The sequence below is a fragment of the Pavona decussata genome, unplaced genomic scaffold (assembly GCF_977016875.1).
Source record: "Pavona decussata unplaced genomic scaffold, jaPavDecu1.1 SCAFFOLD_127, whole genome shotgun sequence".
In the NCBI taxonomy this organism is placed as follows: Eukaryota; Metazoa; Cnidaria; class Anthozoa; order Scleractinia; family Agariciidae; genus Pavona; species Pavona decussata.
The window spans coordinates 1,140,466-1,161,721 of record NW_028145541.1 but is presented as its reverse complement, the minus strand read 5'-3'; the positions used below and the strand labels follow the sequence as shown (position 1 = coordinate 1,161,721).

General features: G+C 40.0%; 1 protein-coding gene across 2 annotated transcripts; it reads right to left on the bottom strand.

Annotated features, from left to right (window-relative positions):
- Positions 1–68: 68 nt before the first annotated feature.
- On the bottom strand, positions 69–18,347 carry LOC146469094 (endothelin-converting enzyme 2-like). Of its 2 annotated transcripts, none has more exons than XM_085123763.1 (17): positions 16,910–18,347; positions 16,442–16,495; positions 14,836–14,952; positions 13,963–14,034; positions 12,720–12,847; positions 11,053–11,278; positions 9,979–10,077; positions 8,628–8,705; positions 8,334–8,437; positions 7,559–7,617; positions 6,354–6,408; positions 5,303–5,370; positions 4,529–4,665; positions 3,766–3,831; positions 2,537–2,632; positions 2,315–2,391; positions 69–1,643 (listed from the first exon to the last, which is right to left on the bottom strand). In XM_085123763.1, exons 1-17 carry the CDS (start codon positions 17,615–17,617, stop codon positions 1,544–1,546), a joined length of 2,244 nt encoding a protein of 747 aa, XP_084979889.1. In that variant the 5' UTR covers positions 17,618–18,347; the 3' UTR covers positions 69–1,543. The 2 variants fall into 2 exon arrangements, with proteins under 2 accessions (XP_084979889.1, XP_084979888.1); XM_085123762.1 differs by lacking the exon at positions 3,766–3,831 and adding an exon at positions 3,650–3,715 and having other exon boundaries at positions 70–1,643; positions 16,910–18,346.
- Between the last annotated feature and the right edge of the window lie 2,909 nt (positions 18,348–21,256).

Genomic DNA, 21,256 nt, shown 5'->3' with positions numbered 1-21,256 from the left:
CAATACAAAGTACTAAATTGAAGTATTGCTCAGGAGCTTTCATTTAATCCACAGTCTTGGAAGTTCGAAACATCCTGATCAGCACAAAAAAAAGCACCACAGGAAAGTACTGCTCAGTAGCTTTCATTTGAATGGTCACACTTGAGGATTTCAGCCACAGACTCAAAAAATAAAACCACCTTGTACAGCATAATAAACAGTACCAAAGGAAATTACTGCTCAGTTGTTTCATTTGAATGGTTACACTTTGGGATTTCATCTAGAGACTCAAAACTTAGAACCACCTTTGAACAGCAAATAAACCACACCACAGGAAAGTACTGCTCAGTAGCTTCATTTGAATGGTCACACTTTAGGATATCTTCCACAAACTCAAAAGCTCGAACCACCTTGTACAGCATAATAAACAGCATCACAGAAAAGTTCTACACAGTAGCCTTTATCTGAAGGATTTCATCCACAGAGTCAGAAGTTAGAATCACCTTGTACAGCATAATAAACATGGGAAAGTACTGCTCAGTAGCGCTAGACGCACAGCTAAATGGATAATATTCCGTATTTAAAATGAAAATTAACGTCTTACTGCGGACGAGTGTCTAAGCTATTCTTATTTTCTTCTTTTTAGGACCTTTTCTTATTTTACGGACAACATCTCAGTGTTAACTGCTGCTGCTGTTACTGCTACTACTACTATAATAATAATGACAATGATTATAATAACAACTTTATTAGGCAAGAACATAATTTCTGGTATAATAAAAGAAACAAATTAGGAAACTAAAATTGAAACAATATTAACCAGGAAAAAAATACAATTGAAGATATTCAATGCAGCAATTAAAAAAACATTATAAGAAATAAAAACTACGGAGAGCACATATGAAAAACCGCCTATAAACAACCTTTCACTGGACAAAAATTTATGGAATCGCGTATTCCTCATCTAATGCAGTGGCACTGGACTTCGGAGAAAGCTACAAAAATGACGTAGAAAACTAATGTAGAGTCGACGTCTTGCTTAAGGACGGTGCCTACTAGTACAGAGGCACTTTTACACAGCTTATGACTATGCAGGAAAAGCAGATCTTAGGAAGTGCTATTGGAATTCAAAAGAAAATTGGTGGTAACCATGAATTTTTCAGCAACAACAATTCTAAAAAGCGCTAAGATACAAAACAACGCATGGCGTTTTTTCCCAAATTGAAACTTAATTATTTCTGAAAAATGGGAGGTTACCCCTAATTTTCTTTTCGGATTCCAATAACCCTCGCCAAGATCTGCTTTTCAGGCGAAGTTATAAACTGCGAAAATAATATCTCTGTTTTAGCAGGCACCGCCGAAAGCCGACTTTCTCGAGATGCGCAGAACGTATGCGCAATAGTCAAAGGAGACACCGTCCCTTAATAAGGTTGAGATAATATTGGGACATTCCATAACAAGACGTAAACCTCGCCATCGTGCTATCGCCATATTTACTGTTCTAAATAGTTCGTTCTTCACGTGTGTCCTCAGTAGTCGTCAAAAATTGCATACCATCCGGTATTTACCAGACTTCGCATTTTTTCTTTGGATTCATGTACGATCCTACTTTACAATTGAACACGTCTGAAAACTCCTGAAAGTTTGCCAAGGTTCCAATGACCCTACGAAATAAAAGCGTTTTAACGACATTAGAAAAGCTAGGAGGAATCTTACCCTCACGACTTTAAACTTTTCTGGGGTTCACAGTTCGAGAAATCGTGCAAATTGCACCTGGTAATAAAATCGAGTAAAGTACACAACTTCCCGAAAATAAATACAACGTAATAGAATAACCTGCTTTAAGCCCCAATTTCGAATCGAATATATCGATTTCGGTTTCGAATTTCGATATCGAATATATCACTTTCGGTATCGAATATGGATATTGAATATATCGATATAGGTATCGAATATCGATATTGATCTCACTGTTCACAACATATCTCTCATGGTTCTAGTCAGGAGAATTTGTTTAGACATCAACACGATACATCTTTGGTGGTTAGAGATCATGTCAGTGATCAGGCCATGTAATCTCATAACCTGTATGGTTAACCAGGTCGTGATATTGTAGGTAGAAGTTATAGGTTGGTCGCTATTGAGACTAATAGGGTTAATTTTCGCGATTCGTTGGAAATGTGCAACAATAACGAAATGACTATGCCTCGCGGAAGTAAAATTTAAAATAAAAAGGCGCCAAAGTGAGTCAGGCGTTCCACACATAGAATTCTTCCTATTTGACGTTTGGAAGCTCCCGTGTGCATGGTATTAAGGATAGACTTGCTGTACTCACCTGAACTGTGTAGGAGCGTGCACGTCCAATTTGACAGTCAAGAGCTCCCCCTTGGGAGTGGTACTAGTGCACCATTTCTGGGAATAAACAATTCAGTCAATTGATGAGCATGGTACAAAAATACCACTCATCAGGAACCCATGTGGTACGTCCTGTAGTTGTGCAATTAGTTAAACAATGTGAACATACTGCTGATTGTAAGGAAAGTGTGAGTTAATGTACCTGTGCGTATCCGACGAAGAAAAGTTCTTTATTTGTCAAGTTCAGTTCTGGTAACACTTGCTCCTTACCATAATTCTCGGTGAACGCAATGTACGCCTAAAACAAAAATAAAATAATTTCCCATGATTCAGGTTAGCTGAGTTGACTATTCGTTCCTGAATTTTCCTCGAGTCTTATTGGTTGAGGTTGATCACATGATGTAATGTGCTCATCCGTGGCGAGACACTGTCACCACCTGGATTCAGTCTATTCCGCCAAACGATGCCGCAACCTCGTTTCTAGGCTCTCTCTTCTTCTTGCCCCAGGGAGCGAGAGAGACCTGGGGCGTGAAGAAGAGAGTCCCTGGGAACAAGGTACATTTCGCCGGATACTGCTGTCCTTTCGTACCGCGGTCCGCAACGTAAGGTTTTAGGGTTTCGAGTTCAGATTTTTATACAACTTCAAGTTTCTATTGTTATAAAGGAGAAATTTATTTTCTTTTTTTTTTTTTTTTACCTTTGTACAAGTGTATTTATTCACTTCTTTTTCTTTTTTCTCTGAATAACAATAATCGGAGCTTTAGCATATATCTTTTGCCTAACCAGCTTCAAAAACCAGGGGGGAAATAGAGTGATTGTTTTATTTTTATATATGAATGGAACTAACCTTCAAAATCTGTTGATGAAGGTAAGTTTTGTCTAACCGAAAAATTGGACAATGTTATTAAAATACTAACTGTTCGATCTCCTTGCATTTTTCAAGTTGTTTTATTTAGTTCATTGCTGATCATGATAACATGAAGATTCAGCTACATATTGGTCCTTTTTGTAGAGGCGGTCCTTGCCAAGTTCACAGATGCTACTGGTAACCTTTTCAGGCCTGGGGATGCGTCTCTCGAAGTTAAGGTTCAAATTAGTTATAACTCACCGGTCCCGCAACTGTTTTATGCGCACAATTTCCTCAACAGAGATGCAATTCTTATGATTTTGAATGCTAAATTTTAAGATTAGTAGAACATTCTTGGTTTAAGTTTGCCCTAAAATTACCACAAATCGCTAAAAAACGTATCGGAGAAAATACTTGTCGAGTTGGACCAAAATAAAATGAGGCCAATTAAGACAAGGATCTTCTTACGTTGTAAGCCAGATTAAGTCCTCCTAAGTCTGCAATGTTCTCGCCAAGAGTTCTTGTTCCACTAACCTGTCCACAATTCAACAAACACAGCACGAGGTTATCACGTGATATCTTACATTGTAAGCTAGAGCCAGCCCTCCTCCGTCAGCTATGTTTTCTTCCAGGGTTTGAAGCCCATTTACCTGAAGCGATTGTTCAAAACACACAACAAATAATCGAGACAACTATGGCATCAGTAGACACGATAATCATATCAATGGCTGTGCATATAATGTCAATAAACAAGTTGTAACAAGGGCCCCCAACGGTTTATTGCAGTGGTTTTAGTCGTAACGAGAAACGACAGTTTCTTCCCCGAAATGTCAGCTAATTCTTTTTTCAGCTCATTCAGTTTTTTTTTAACACTGAATTCCTTTTGTCTTTGAACGGGAAAATATTCCTTAAAAAGGCAAAAAAGACCAGCTAGTAAATTCGGGGAATAATATTCCGTTTCCTAAAACTTTCTGTAACTTAAATTTTCAGGTAAGGTATCTGAAAAAATCAAACTGTATTAGCTTAAACAAATATGTCTTTAAAAGGACACAAAACGATCTGGGAAGACAGGAGACAACATTTTAAGTATTTTACTTAAATGGTCATGTTGGGTGCACGTGGCTTTAAATCGATGGACACGTGATGTTGATAAACACGTGACAGTTCATAAGGCCCGTATTTCAACAAAACCTCTATGGGTGATACTACGAAACTGGTCTTCAAACCTAACGAAAGCCAGTACACAGTAGCTTCAAATCTTAATACACTGAATATCAAAAGAAAAATGAAACCCTTCAGGGATGATAATGAATCCAAGAAGGATGTTAATTGCTGTAGACTACTTACGTTAAACTTGTCGAGGACTCTGTACTGTGAATACTGCTCGGACAAACACTTGGCTCTCTCTTGGAACTTCCTTATGGCAGATTTACTCCAGTGGGTTCGTTTTTCAACGTGTTCACCTTTCTCATCATATTTCCGTCCTGGAACGATAATAACATTAATAACATTTTGTCGCGGAAGTACAGGAACTTGCAAGCCTTTGGTTATATCAGGAATTGGTTGCGGAGGTGGAAGGGAGGGGGGGAGGGGGGGCGTAAGGGGATGAGAACATCCTGCTCCCCGTACCAGTCTCTTATAGTTGTTACCCCTACTGTTCGGATTAGGCCATTTCTGAGTTGCTGTCAACCTCATTATGAAAGCGAGGCTAAGAGCAAAAACTTTTCACATGAAAATTAGTTTTTTTTGCATATGAATAAAAAGTAATGTTCATAATAAAAACTTTACGCTTAGCCTCGCTTTGATAATGAGGTTCACAGCAACTCGGAAATAGCCTATCGGTTAACTCTGCTCAGTTCAATGCCCAAGTCTAAGTTTCACTAATTCTCAGTGTCCGTTCAGCTGCTTTTCTTGTAAGATCCAGATAGTTGAAAGTGAGTATTCCTCCATAAAAGGCCCTGAAAAAATATAACTTTTGTACTTGCCAATAGTGTGCCCCCAAAAAGGGGACCGCGATATGTTCTTGTGTCCGCACAACTGTGGCAGTTTATTGTTTACGCATTTTAACGAATTTTAGGTTTGAATCGCCTTTTGCATTTTGAATCACGTGTTAACTCTCACCTGTCGTATCAAAGCCGTGCGTGAGCTCGTGACCCAGCACGTGACCGATCGCACCATAGCTCAAGGACCTGGAACGAGAAAGCAAATAATTTATGCCAATTACCCGTGATAAAGTGCGTCCGACATCTAGCGGAAAGTTGACAACTATTTGAGGCTTACCAACTTATTCTTTTTCACGACAAATTTGTGCCTTGCATGATCTAAATTTCTGCCTTCCCTGTTGTCTTAAGTAAACAACACATGGTAGACATGCATGAACGCATGCGTGCTGGAATGTAAGCTTACTGAGACCAAACAGATTTTTTTCTTTCTGTTGAAAAAGTTGGCGAGAGTCACTTTGCACTTTGCAGGCCGAGTCTGCGAGTTGTACACGTGAGATTGGCGTGTTTTACGCGTTTTTTTTATACATGAAAAAGTTTGCCTATAAGGAATCAATGAATGAAACGCTGAAAAAGATGTTGAAAGAAAGCGTATCGTGAAAAGTTTTCTTGTATCAGGGAGATGTTCTGTTAATTTGCGGGAAACTTTCTAACCAGTCTCCTTCAAAAACTCATTAATAATTTATAAGCCCATTGACCTATCAAATGGTCGGCAAAACATCACGTGTAGTGGTTTTAAAACCCGATAAAACCTCCTCCTTATTCGTATGGGGTGTTTAATGGTTTTCTCTTATGCTAATTTCCAACGTTCACAAAAGCATCATTGTTATGAACTCTCTTCACACACGCTTTTCCAGAATGTTTTTGAAGCCATTCAAAAAAACTCATAGCAAGTGTTTAATCGGGTCTAAAACCACAAGGCTGCGCCTCGTGGTTTTAAATCCCGATTAAACACTGCTGCTAGTGTTTTAAACATTACATAATTCTCATGTAAACCGGAATTTAAATTTTCGCTGGAAATAGTGTTCCCATGAGTATCTAAAAAAAAACGATATGCGAAAACGCCGTACCAGAGGCTTAGTATAGAAGCTGTACGCTCCGAGTAAAGGTCTGCTAGACGACCTGGTACAACATTTCCATTTTGATAACCGCACATTATATTATTTTTTCACCTTGGTATGTCGTTGGCATAAAAGAACGGTGGCTGTAGAATTCCTGCTGGAAGAACTGAGGAAAGAAACAATATTGACAATTTATCTCTCAGTTAGTACGCGCGGTGTGATTGGTCAATTTTGCGGGTCACATTTCACTGTGCGGCCCGCTAAATTTACACTTCATCTAGTTTCTTTTCCCGCGCGCCCGATTAACCTCAGAGACGTAATAAATAACTTACTAACCTTGTTTTCTCGGTCCGTACTGTAAACTCGGTACGAATCCTCATTTCTTCCTGTTGATTTATGGGAAAATAAATCAACGGGAAAAAACTCGGTCCGTAACGTGAAGTACGGACCTCGACCTCGGTTACTGGCGTTAGTAAGAGGTACGTACAAAGTGAAACCCACTGTATAGCTAAGTGGGATAATTTTTGAGAACAGGCCAGCAACAACAACAACAAGCTTTATTTGCATGACTATAACAAATACAGTATTGCAAAAGCTATTCATAGCTAATTATTGATTCGTTAACTAATTCCTAAGATAACTTAAAATAGAATAAAATAAAAAAAAGTAAAAAAAAAAAGAAAAGAAAAAAAAAATAAAGTAACTGAAGTCTTAAGTTTACTTATTTTAAACTATTCATACAGTAGAAGTAATCATTCCGGAAAGAAGTTTATCTCTCAATTCGAAGCACGAGGAAACAAATGAAGTTAATTGAGTGTTTATAAAATAGTCAGTTGAGTTCATTATATGCGATAGTAAAAATTCTTTTACTAATAGTCGTGTAAATGGAAGGCTAGGTTCTATTTTAGTAAAGAACATATCTCTTGAAGAAGAGTAACTTGGGCAATCATCATTTCATCTTCAATGGTTTTACAGTTGCAAACGTTACACAGCCTTTCATTACGGGGTATGTTGTCGTATCTTCCTGTTTCAATCAAAAGCTTTTGGCTGCTTATTCTGAGAATAGGCCATTTCTGAGTTGCTTTGAACCTCATTATTAATGCGAGGCTAAGTGTAAAATCGCCATACAAACTCTTATATTACGCTTTGGTGACCCGAGCTTCATGGAGCAGACGGTCGCTATTTTCGCGTACATGGTATTTCTGTTGAATCACAAAAGTTATATTATTCAGACAGGCGTTTTGTACTTTGTACTAAAACAGGGTATAGTGTATTGGTAAAACCTCACCTATCTATTTTATAGTGTAAAACCTCACCTATCTCGTTTGCGGATAAATCGTAAAGTGCGTTCACCATCTGAGGTTCCACTTGCCACCTATAAAAATAACGCCAGGAAAGTGACTTTCATTCGTAGCTTACGAATTTATAGAACTGTTATCAGCCCACCTTTACTTCTCAGAGATTGTCACTTTAAGGACTGTTCGCTAGTTAAATATTCTCCCCGCGCTTGGCACCGGTTGCATGCTCTTCCGCCCTTGGCACCGGTTGCATGTTTTCGCGCCCTTGGCATCGGTTGCATGTTTTCCCGCGCTTGGCACCGGTTACATGTTTTCCCGCGCTTGGCATCGGTTGCATGTTTTCCCGGGGAGACCTTAGATAACAAGGACCTGAACCAGATTTCAGAGCCCAGAGGTTTTCGCGAAAACATTGGTTTGGTGGGGGTGCCCATTCTCGCGGGCCCACAAACCTGGTCCCAGTCCTTGTTATTTAAGAATTTTCGTTTTCCCGCGCTTGGTAGCGGTTACATGTTTTCCCACCCTTGGCATCGGTTGCATGTTTTCTCGCGCTTGGCACCGGTTACATGTTTTACCGCCACTTGCTACCAGCTACATTTTCCCGCGCTAAGCCGCCTTGATTACTTGCTTATCATCATAAACATGTTTGCGCGAGCTTGACAGTGGTTGTGGATACTTTTGTTTTGAGTTTTGATTGGTACATGGGGTTATTTGAAATTTTGTATGAGCCGATCCCGAGATTCGATTATTTTAACAGGTCATAACAAAACCTCTCTGAGCGGACACTTTTACTTACTGTTCTCTGTCAACTGGTTTCCCTAACTTGGTGAATGTTTGATGGTTCACAAATTTATCAGTGTTGAGCACATTTGTGAACCACTGGTCACAGGTAATGTTCAACTGAAAGAAACAAGAATAATACGATTATGCATGCAGTAATCGCGAAGCGGAAGAACTCGCAGTTAACAGTTACACGCGGTCGACAATGGTTATAATAGGCTATTTGTATTTATTTTGTACTTACTAAGTACTAAGGTTCTTTGTACGTTGGTCAGTTTTGAACCATTCGGCCGTAGTTAATTAATCATACCATGTTATATCTCTGGGCGTATGCTGTATCGTTCCACAGATAATCAGGATATCCAACTTTATATTGAAGCGCATCTGCCTATAAACAAAGAAAAAAAAATAATGAACGAACGAACGAAAAATGGATGGATGGACGGATGAATGAATGAACTAACGAACGAACGAATGCATGGATGAATGAATGAACGAACGAACGAACGAACGAACGAACGAACGAACGAATGAATGAATGAACACACGAACGAACGAACGAATGGATGGATGAATGAATGAACGATCGAACGAACGAATTGATGGATGGACGGATGGATGGATGGATGGATGGATGGATGGATGGATGGATGGATGGATGGATGGATGGATGGATGGATGGATGGATGGACGGAGGAACGAATGATTGTGTGAGTAAGTGACTGAGTGAGTGAGTGTGTAAATGAGCGAGTGAAATTGATGGACGAACAAACGAGTATGTTGATAAATGAATGGACGGATTTGTAAATCTACCTCTCTCTCTCACCGTGTGTGTCTCTGGCTGTCTGTCAAAATCAAAAGCTATTTTTAAAAAGAACCTATCAAACGCCGTCAGAACGTCGTTTTGTACCTTAATATGCTAAACAGTTGTTTATGCCATTTCCTTTCATGGGTGTCGAGTATTTTACATGTATTTGAGCTGTAACCATTCATCTATGTTCGGCTTTCGTGTCATATCGTGTAGAGAAGTTGTATCTAAATAAAATTACTTAATTCATTCATGCATTCATTCACAGGTTCGCTTATTCATCTATCTGTCTGTAAAACCACCGCAACAGTAATAGAGCATCCACCTTTCCGTTACATACAATGTTAACACGCTTTATTAAAAAACAAGATAGCAGCGAAGAAAGAGCGAAGACACCGCAATGAAGCAAAGCGGTTAAAACTAAAATTAATACAAGCAAACAAAACGTTACAAAGTAGACTAGCGCAAAATAGACAACTCGACGGAAAGGGACACTTACATTTGTTACGGAGCTGGGTGAGCTGTAGAAATACTGGACTAAACTGACTGCACTTTGAGCGTTGAAGAGAAACTATACGACTGACTGCTTTGCGCGCTGAAGAGCTAAACTGACCTAAAAGGCGAAAATTTCTATTTAAAACTGGCAAAACTTGTGAACGAAATACGAATAGATTACACTAAATTACGTATACCACACGAACCAAAAAAGTGACAACGACATTACTACCCAAAACATTAAAATAACCCTAATGACTAGGCGTTTAGTTAGTCTGTCTGTCGGTCTGTTTGCCTCCCTCTCTCTCTGTCTCTCTTGTCTTTTATTCCAGCATCGCACAATTCTTGTTTCACTTACTTTTTCTTTGACAGCTTTCACGGTCTGGCTATCGATCCAACCCACCTCGGACACACGGTCTTCGAAAGCCTTTATGATGCCTTCTAGCATAACCTCAACCTTAAAATTTCAGAAAATGGCATGAATTGAATTCGCTTTAGTAACAATTGTGACCTACATCCCATTTGAGAATAATCCATTGGAAACAATGCCTCGTGGGAGAGTTTGGTCTGAGATAAAAAAAGGTAAACGCACAACAAGCCCAAGTGGGCCAAACGGCCTGACTGTAACCTGGTTTCTGTAGCATGAAGTGACTAGGAGTATTGCTACTCCCCCTATGGGATGCTAGTCCATCACAGGATACCCAACATGAAGTTACTAGGAGAATTTATTACTCCCCCCTTGGATGGGATGCTAGTTTATCACAGAATGCCCAGCATGAAGTGACTAGGAGTATTGCTACCCCCCCTATGGGATACTATCCCATCACAGGATACCCAGCATGAAGTGACTAGGAGTAGTACTTCCTTTTGATGGGATGCCAGGTCATCACAGGATACCCAACATGACGTGACTAGGAGTATTGCTACTCTCCTCTGGGTGGGATGCTAGCCCATCACAGGGTACCCAGCACGAAGTGACAAAGAGTATTGCTACTATCCCTGGATTGGATGCTAGTGGATCACAGAGTACCCAGTATAAAGCAACAAGGAGTATGACTCCCCCCTAGATGGGATACTAGTCAATCAGAGGATACCCAACTAGGGGTAGGGGTACTGCCACTTCCCCTATATGGGATGCTAGTCCATCGCAGGGTTATGTCCAGTAGTATGTCGCCGGTACCCATTTATACACAATGTGGGGCAGTTTCTTGTCTAAAGAAACAACACAGCATTAAAGAGATCAACTTAGCCTTGAAACATCGGTCCTCCAATCTTACGGCCATCTGATCGAATGTCGGATGCGCTAAGTACTGCACAACTGCGATATTCCTGAGATAGTCTTACAATATTATGCTCATTAACACAAAATTATTAAATGTGCATTGGTAAAAGAGTGGACGATGCCGTGGGTATCCTGTGGCTGTATACAAACCTTCTTTTTGCTCTTTGCTCTGAAGGCAGTCCGTATGAACAGTCCTCCCAGCATTGGACCAAGAAGTGCGTTTGTGAAGCCAAGACAAACTTTTCCCCTATTTTCCGCATTGCTTTTTCTTCCAAGAAGTCTTTCCTTGAACTCCTCTCGAGCTTCTCGGAATTTTTTTGAGAGATGTGGGACAAACTTCTTCACAGCGGTCCATACCAAATATGTAGACAGCACCCTTAAGGCAATGAAAGTTAATAAGTATACGTCATACATTGGATTTACTTACTCCAGATTTAAGTTTGTAAGTGAAATCCTAAAGTGTAACCATTCAAATGAAAGCTACTGAGCAGTACTTTCCTGTGGTGCTGTTTATTATGCTGTACAAGGCGGTTCTAACTTTAGAGTCTGTGGATGATATCCTAAAGTGTATACAATAAAATATGCAATTCCACAGCGACAAACCAATGAGTGGTGCCGGATCACTTGTAGACCTGGATCAGCAAATTATCTCAAATACGAAATATTAACGGCAGACTGATCCCAACGGCGGAGGTGACGAGCTTGATAGAACAAACAACAAAAGCTAGAATAACTGAAATATATTTGTTTTTAAAAAAAAAAAACAATTTTTTTGCCCGATATTTCGGTTTGCAATACAAACCTTCCTCGGGGGCTGAACGAAAAAGAAAAGTGTGACCATTTAAATGAAAGCTACTGAGCAGTACTTTCCTGTAGTGCTGTTTATTGTGCTGTACAAGGCGGTTCTAACTTTAGAGTCTGTGGATGAAATCCTAAAGTGTGACCATTCAAATGAAAGCTACTGAGCAGTACTATCCTGTGGTGCTGTTTATTATGCTGTACAAGGCGGTTCTAACTTTAGAGTCTGTGGATGAAATCCTAAAGTGTGACCATTCAAATGAAAGCTACTGGGCAGTACTTTCCTGTGGTGTTGTTTATTTTGCTGTAAAAGGTGGTTCTAACTTTAGAGTCTGTGGAGGAAATCCTAAAGTGTGACTTTTAAAATGAAAGCTACTGAGCAGTACTTCCCTGTGGTGTTGTTTATTATGCTGAACAAGGTAGTTCAAACGTTTGAGTCTGTGGATGAAATCCTAAGTGTAACCATTTAAATAAAGCTACTGAGCAGTACTTTCCTGTGGTGTTATTTATTATGCTGTACAAGGTAGTTCTAACTTTAGAGTCTGCGGAGGAAATCCTAAAGTGTGACCATTCAAATGAAAGCTACTGAGCAGTACTTTCCTGTGGTGTTGTTTATTATGCTGTAAAAGGTGATTCTAACTTTAGAGTCTGGGTGAAATCCTAAAGTGTTACCATTTAAATAAAGCTACTGAGCATTACTTTCCTGTGGTGTTATTTATTATGCTGTACAAGGTAGTTCTAACTTTAGAGTCTGTGGAGGAAATCCTAAAGTGTAACCATTTAAATAAAGCTACTGAGCAGTACTTTCCTGTGGTGTTATTTATTATGCTGTACAAGGTAGTTCTAACTTTAGAGTCTGTGGAGGAAATCCTAAAGTGTAACCATTTAAAAAAAGCTACTGAGCATTACTTTCCTGTGGTGCTGATTATTATGCTCAGCTGTACAAGATTATTCTAACTGGAATCAATTCCTTAAGTGTGACCGTTCAAACGAAAGATTTTTTAACTACTTCAACTTACTTCTTGTCTGTCTTGCGCAGTATATCAATCAAATTTTCAAGGTAATCGTTGGCAAGAACTACGACCATGGTGTCATTTGAGATGTTAGGCTGCGAAAGCACTGTGCGTAAGTGTCCTAGCCAAGGAAACTAACAGAAAATAGGCAAGTTATTACTTAGCTAAACTTCATCCTCTTGCAAATCTAACGTTTGCAAATTTCAATTCAATCAGGAAGACTGGACGAAGAGCCATTCTGTTTATTTCTGGCTTCGTTTATACTTAAAACATGAAATCGCTGAATGGTCGACTGCCGCTATTAATGGAAATCGAAAGATGTAAATAAATATTTCGCCGATAGCACTAAGGACGGGTCGGGGCCGGACTCTTGGAATGGAGCGGTACGAAACCCCGATCGGGTACAAAGTCTTCCACTTTGAAGGGTAGCGCTAGATCTGACGTCGTGAACGCTATACAGAAAAGTACCGTTCAATTGACTGTCGAAATTAATTTTGTAATTGTTTTGGTTTTGCGTTACTGCGCTTTGTGATTGGCTAGCAAAACCGGTGCTATTTTCTCAACCAATGAGAAGTAACGTCAAACCCAATCCTCACGGCGCGCACGCGTTTTCCCGCCCTTGGCGCCGGTTACATGTATTTGCTTTCGTGTTCTGATTGGTTCATTGCGCTGTTTACATCTCTCATGATTGGCCAGAGTAAGTACTGTGGCTTTGGTTTTTCGACACTTAAATTGAAACCGCTCTCTCCTCACCGTCCTTTAAGGTATTTCTATGGTACTTATTGTGAGAATTTGGGGAGCAGGGATGGCACAGTGGTGAGAGCACTCACCTCCCACCAATGTGGCCAAGGTTCGATTCCCGGACTCGGCGTCATATGTGGGTTGAGTTTGTTGTTGGTTCTCGTCCTTGCTCTGAGAGGTTTTTCTCCGTGTACTCCGGTTTCCCCTCTCCTCAAAAACCAACACTTCCAAATTCCAATTCGATCTGGATTATTCTCAAGCTCTTTATCATGAGCCTCTGGCTCGGGAGACTGCGCAAGCACTCCCCGTGTTATTGACATTAAATTTGATTATTTATTATCTTATTTTATTTAAATGTCCAGGTATTTAATCTTTTCGTGACATTCTATCTTTTTGATCGAAGTTTAGATGCATGAAAATTCTCATACTACGCTTTGGTTACGAGTGGAACACAATCGGATGACCTTTTACGTCATAACTGATCTCGGAGATTTTAAAAATAGCTTACCTGAGGCAAAGCGTCAGTTAATTCGCCTATCGGAATACGTGCATACCGTCTCGCTCCTTCAGGGACCCAATACTGTAAAAAGCGTGTAAAAGAGGAAAAAGACATAATATTTGAAAGGGAAATGTTCGTTTAAAACGTTTTAACGAAAAAAAAAAAAGGCTTAAGGATGACAACAAGATTAGGGGCATCCGGCCCTAATCGCCTGGAAATTTCGTATTTAGTTGTGAAGAAAATCTTAAGTTTTCGACGGCGAAATATCAGCTCAAATTTCCATAACACTGGGAAACTAATAGCCCACTTTTGATATATTACATGAAAATTCTAGCTTGGCTACGGTGACGAGGCTTCGGGGAATAAAATAAAATAAATTAGTTATTCATCTCTGAACTTCAATGTAATTTCAGTTGCTTTATACCCCTAAGCGTCATGGCGAAGTAAAAATGTTAATTTATCGAAATTGTCCTGTTCCTTTCGTTTTCGAAAGTGCAAATATGTTGTTAAAAATGTGAACAATGGTCAGACAGTATTTTCGCAAAGCCAACAGAGGCATGTATGCATAAACTGTATGATAGACGTCACAAGGTGTCCCCTACCCTAAATTCTTACTAAAACACCAATAATTCTGTCAAACATGAAGTCATATAAAAATAACAAAAAAGGTCCGTCTGACATAAAGTACCCAAATACAGGGTTAGGTGCATTTCTGGATATAAGTGAATTAAGCACCGAATAGACCAAACTGTATTAGCTTATACAAATATATCTTTAAAAGGGCACAAAACTTATCTGAGAACACAGACAAAGTATTTTGCTGAATGCTCTCGTTGGGTGCCCTTGATGAAGATTTTTATGACATAAATTTAGTTTACTTACCAAAGCAAGCTTGAGTTCAAAAATAAGTAATTCCATCATCGCATTCTTTGAGTCATTAAAACTCACTCCTGTTAAATTGGTAATTTTTGTCATGTACCTCCACACTTCTCTCACAATCTGAAAGGACGATTCATTTTGATCAGCATCAAATTTCTCCTTGTAATATCAAGGCTTTTTCAAAACCCGAGGTCATGAGAATTAAGGATATGATCACCCAAGGCAAGGTGAATTTTCTTGATATTTTTATTAACTTCTCCCCACTAATTTTACAAGAAAAATATGGGAACAAGATAGGAGAATTTATTCTTTGATATTAAGGGTTAAAGGGTTAATGAATGCACGGTTCCAGCATCTGACCAATATTTGTTCGACAAAACTTGAAGGGATGTTGTTTAATGTTGAAAACGAAATGTTTTGCCGGTGGACGGCATGGCGCCCAACCGGTGTCAATATCGGGCCAACATTTCTTAAAAATTCATCGCCAGCAACTAGGAATTAAAAGAGAGATTTAGAATTTCGTTTACCCCAAACGGCAAACGGCATAAATGACGACGTGGCCATGTTTATTTTATATTTACGGCTACCTGTTTTCGGTTTCTCAGTTAAATAGACCCTTATCACTCGGCGGCCATGTTGAGTCTCTGGGAATAAAAACTTTGTTTTTGCACAGCAAGCCTCGCCCTAGACTTTCTCAAAGTCGCTCGCTCGCTTCTCATTGAATAGACCTGGCGCGAGCGACGAGTTGTCGCTAGCTCGCGCTCCGCGCTCGCTCGCTCGAGCTCGGACGATCGCGCTTCGCGCCGTCTCAGCTCGACTTGTAAGCAAGTCTAGCCTCACCCAGACGCAAATTCAGAGCGAGGCTTGCCGTGCAAAAACAAAGCTTTTTATTCTCCTGAGACTCAACATGGCCGCCGAGCGATAAAGGTCTATTGAGTAGTTTTGGGTTCGCATTATTCTCATCTACGTACTCATTTTTTCACGAAAACATAAACGCGAATCTGGCGCTTGCCGCTTGCCATAAACGCGATTCTAAATCTCTCAGACTAATGTGCAAGTGTGTTTGTTCAACAAATGTTGAAAGTCCCACCGACTTGCAAGAAGCAGACATTGTTTATTGACACGATTGGCTAAGGAGTTAAACTCGATCGGTTCTGTCGAGTCTTGAGCTGACGGTTGAATCCGGGCGCTATGAATTTCCAATCCGGCGAGAAAACCACTTAAGGTGGATTTCCACTGTCGCGTAAATTTTACTTGCCTACAGACGTAAATTTAGCTGGCTTTACGTACGTAAGGGATGTCTGAGCCGCGTGCGTAAATGCAAAACGTTGAACGCTCAACTTTTTACGTTTACGCAAGCCGTTCATACGTCGTTTCTTATTTTTTTTAAGTACGTAAAGCCAGCTAAATTTACGTCTGTACGCAAGTAAAATTTACGCGACAGTGGAAATCCACCTTTAGACACGCAATTAACATAACTCAAGGATGGTAGTGGGTTTTTCGACCACGCCCAGACATAAGCGCAGCAACACATTGGTGAAGCTAAGGTCAATCAATCAGGTTAGCAGTGTCTCTACCATGCACCCACCCCCTGTCCCTGTTGGCTTACCGTTTTGTTGGTGAAATATATGATCTGTGGGATATTCAAATCCGCTCCATCAATCTGAAAAGTAAATAAATAAGTAGACAGGGAAAAAACACCCCTAATTACCACAACCCTTGCAAAATTTTACGTAATTTTTTCTCTTTCTCTTATGCTCATAACATGTTGAGTATCACCTTTTTCTCATCTCGTGACCGAACTTAATATTGCCATCTTTCCTTCTCTTTCGATTCCTTTTCTTCCATATTTTTCGCCCCGCATTACAGCCCGTCACATCACGAAACTTAACTCTATTCTATTATAGGGCGCTGGCAAATTAATGACGAAGATTTCCGAAAACTTCCCGCGAAGATTTTTAACGACGGCCCGAAGTTTTCCTAAGGTTATGAGTTCGCCTCCCGTCGGCGTCGCAGATTTTTTCAACCTCTTTCCTGGGGCTCGTGACATATATTGCTTGTGGTAGTAAATACTCACCAGAATAGTATAATTCTTTGTCTCGTTCCCTTCCACCTTATCAGGGTCCTTAATGATATCCACACTAAAGAAAACTTCAACTGGATAATCCTTTTGTACCTCAGCTAGGACATCATAAAAATCCCAATTTTCGGCGTTCCATTTATCGTTCAGCGACCACGAACCCAAACTGTCGATGAAGTTAAGCAGAGGCTCGCTTCCTAAGTCGTCAATTTTGTCCACGTTCAAGCACGAGCGATAAAAGTTCTTCACTTTCTTGATGGTCTCCGTGTCCTCGGGTTTGTCGGTCGACAGCGTTTCTTTCATTATACGGTCGTTCTTTATCGATAACTTATCAAATCTGGAGAATTCCAACCTTCCCGAAGGCACCGGGTTGTTTTTGATCCAGTTTCCACAAGCATATTCGTAAAAGTTTTCGCAAGGATCCACTGTCTCGTTCCTTGCTTCTTCGATGAATTTAGATATAGCTTCGCAGTTTTCTGATTGGCATACCTCAGCCTCTACAGAGTTCCATTGTCTGTTTTCCTTTAAAGTACGGCGTTCTAACGGCGGCTCTCGACGGACAAGAATGGTCGAGGGTGCGTTGGAAGGTAAACTAGCACATGACACCAACGAAAGGAAAGCAACAGTTAAAACGAAAAGCCTCAGAACAATGTGTCCAGTTCTTCGATAAATTACCCCAAGTCCTAGAAGATAGCCTCGTTCCATTGTCAGATAATGAGTATTAAGCTTCCCTGCGGCAGAACATTTACCGATGCGTAACTTTTCGCGTGAATATGAATTTTCCTCTAATTTGTAATATTTTATGTGGTGAGCAGAAATTTTTCAAACGATCACACCATCCAGTTACTGGTTACACCCTTTTACTGGTGTCTCACTGTGTTTGAGATACAATGTTTGCTGTAACCTGCTTACATGAAACATGATTTCACTGCTATCAGGATTTCAGACGGCATCTCACCCGTTGTAAGTTGCTCCAGGGCAAAAAAGCGTTAAAATAAGTCCCTAATAATTGTCTGTTGGTTTACTCCATATTTATTCCTGAAATCATTACTTGCATTGTTATTAGTTGTCTTGGCGATCAAATCTTGTGTACAAATAATTTCACAGATTCTAGTCTGCATGTACAAAGTTTTAAGGCTATAGACGTAAGACTTGGTCTAGTTTGACAAAGAAAATAAATGAACGGGCAAAAATCGAACCGAAAGATTACATTCTGTGGCGCCAGCGTTCTACAGAATTTTTGAGTCAGGCCGAGTTTCACTTAGTGCTAAACCAACGGAAGAAATCGACCAACAAATTGACAAATTGGAACGTGTAATAAACTGGCCCACTTCTAATCGGTACGTGTATTTAGCCATTATTCATGAAACGTTTCTTTTGTTGAAAAACAATAGACAATTGTTAAGAGACAATACTCATCATGTATCTTAACTAAAGCCGGCGACACACCTGGCGATTTTATACGCCGATTGCCGCGACGATCGCCGCGATCGGCGTATAAAATCGCCGTAAAATCGTATAAAATCTGATATCTGTTAGAAATCGGCGATTAAATTCGCCGGCATTCGCCAAGTGTGCCCGTTACCGCGATTTTCTACGCTCATCGCCAGTGAAGTCAACCAATCAGTTTGGGTGACTTTGTCCTAATGACTTTTCAAAACGCCCCTTGATGGAGCCCGGGAACAAGGTTGAAGTGCCACAACGCCACGATCGGCGAAAAAATCGCCAGGTGTGTCCGCATTAATAGGTGGCGAAAATCGCTTGCGATTTTCGCTGGCGATCAATTTCGCCGGCTTTAGGAGGATTTCGTAAATCTGGTCCCGCAGAACGTTAGCGTTTTGGCTTTAGACATATTTTATGACCAACTATAACTGCCTTCTCTGTTGCCTGTTCAAAGTCGAAATCATGACGGACGAATCATAACGAATGTATCGCAGCATATCATGTAACTGACCTGGGGCGCTTTCTATGTAAGCGGCTAAAATTTCGGTTAGAAAATTAGGAAACTTTCCGTTACAAATAGAACGGCTTTCTCCGACGAAGCAAAGAGTTGCGATATCGCCTGTCAATGCAAAGAAAAATAGAGCGGAAAACTATTGATTATTTCATAACGGTGTTCGTAGGGACTCGATGAAAACCCTCACTTAAAAACATACTTCAGGGCATGTATAAGGTCGCGTTACTTGTACTACCTCGCGATTACTGTCATTACTCTAATTCGTTCATCATGTACAGTGTGCCCGAACTATCCAGTAACAAAACTGGTTTAAACGGCATTCAAGCTTGAGACTGAGAATGAAAAATTTATCGTCATGCGTTTAGGTTTTCCATTAAACCTTCCTTTGGTCATTTCATGTTGTTCACTGGAAACTTTAAATGACAAGGGCGATGTCAACGTTGCTTAATAATCAAAACAAAAACTCTGTACGTGCATTACATTACATTTCTTTACCGTCATTGCACGACTAGGATGTGGTTTTTCTGATGGCACGTTTTATAGAAGACGTAAAGCCTGGACGACGAATTTTTCTTTCAATTTGGGTGCGGTCTCCAAGAATTCAACTCCAGGAAATTTCACCTACATTTGACATTTAAAGCGAGTTGGAATAATCGCAACGACGTTTAAAAAAACGTGAATTCATTTCAATGAAGACATTTTAGCTGATGTCGCCATATTAAACGAAACCGCCACAAAACAATAGGTTTAACAAGGAAAAACAATCGTCCCGGCACTTGCATTGTACAGCTAAAAACTCCTAACCCCAAAACGTCAGAATTCCGAAACCCCAAACGTAAGAAAACTAACCCCCAAACATAAGAATTCCTAACCCTTAAAGGTAAGACATCTACCAACCAAAGGTAAGAATTCCTAACCCCCAAACGTAAGAAATCTAACCCCCAAACGTAGGAATTCCAAAACCCCAAACGTAAGAAAACTAACCCCCAAACGTAAGAATTCCTAATCCAAAAACGTAAGAAAACTAACCCCCAAACGTAAGAATTCCTAACCCTTAAACGTAAGACATCTAACAACCAAAGGTAAGAATTCCTAACCCCCAAACGTAAGAAATCTAACCCCAAAACGTAAGAATTCCTAAACCCCAAACGTAAGAAAACTAACCCCCAAACGTAAGAATTCCTAATCCAAAAACGTAAGAAATCTAACCCGGCCCCCAAACGTAAGAATTCCTAAACCCCAAACGTAAGAAAACTAACCCACAAACGTAAAAAAAACCCTCCCAAACGTAAGAAAACTAACCCCCAAAACATAAGAATTCCTAACCCCTAAACGTAAGAAATCAAACCCCCAAACGTAAGAACTCCTTACCCCCAAATGTAAGAAAACTAACCCTCAAACGTACCAATGCCTAACCCCCAAGCGTAAGAAATCTAACCCTCAAACACAAGAATTCCTAACCCGAAAACGTAAAAAAACTAACCACCAAACGTAAGAATTCCTAACCCCCAAACTTCCTAACCCCCAAATGTAAGAAAACTAACCCCCAAACGTAAGAATTCCTAACCCACAAACGTCAAAAAACTAACCCCCAAACGTAAGAAAACTAACCGTCCAACGTAAGCAAACTAACCCCAAAACGTAAGAAAACTAACCCCCAAACGTAAGAACTCCTAACCCATAAACGTAAAAAAACTAACCACCAAACGTAAAAAAACTAACCCCCAAACGTAAGAATTCCTAACCCCCAAAAAGTGACAAATCTAACCCCCGAACGTAATAATTCCTAACCCCAAACATAAGACAACTAACCCCCAAACATAAGAATTCCTAACCCTTGAACGTAAGACATCTAACAACCAAAAAAGGTAAGAATTCCTAAACCCCAAACGTAAGAAAACTAACCCCCAAACGTAAGAATTCCTAATCCAAAAACGTAAGAAAACTAACCCCCAAACATAAGAATTCCTAACCCTTAAAGGTAAGACATCTAACAACCAAAAGTAAGAATTCCTAACCCCCAAAACGTAAGCAATCTAACCCTCAAACGTAGGAATTCCTAAACCCCAACCGTAAGAAAACTAACCCCCAAACGTATAAAATTCCTAACCCACAAACGTAAAAAAAAACTCCCAACCGTAAGAAAACTAACCCCCGAAACATAAGAATTCCTAACCCTTAAAGGTAAGACATCTAACAACCAAAAGTAAGAATTCCTAACCCCCAAAACGTCAGCAATCTAACCCTCAAACGTAGGAATTCCTAAACCCCAACCGTAAGAAAACTAACCCCCAAACGTATAAAATTCCTAACCCCAAAACGTAAAAAAACTAACCTCCAAACGTAAGAATTCCTTACCCCCCAAACTTCCTAAACCCCAAACTTAA

Coding starts and splice junctions, on each gene's coding strand:
- LOC146469094 (XM_085123763.1), bottom strand. CDS start 17,617: ATGGAACGAGGCTATCTTCTAGGACTTGGGGTAATTTATCGAAGAACT. Junction 16,496..16,909: donor CAAAGAATTATACTATTCTG/GTGAGTATTTAC, acceptor TTTACTTTTCAG/ATTGATGGAGCGGATTTGAA. Junction 14,953..16,441: donor TATATTTCACCAACAAAACG/GTAAGCCAACAG, acceptor TCGTCCTTTCAG/ATTGTGAGAGAAGTGTGGAG.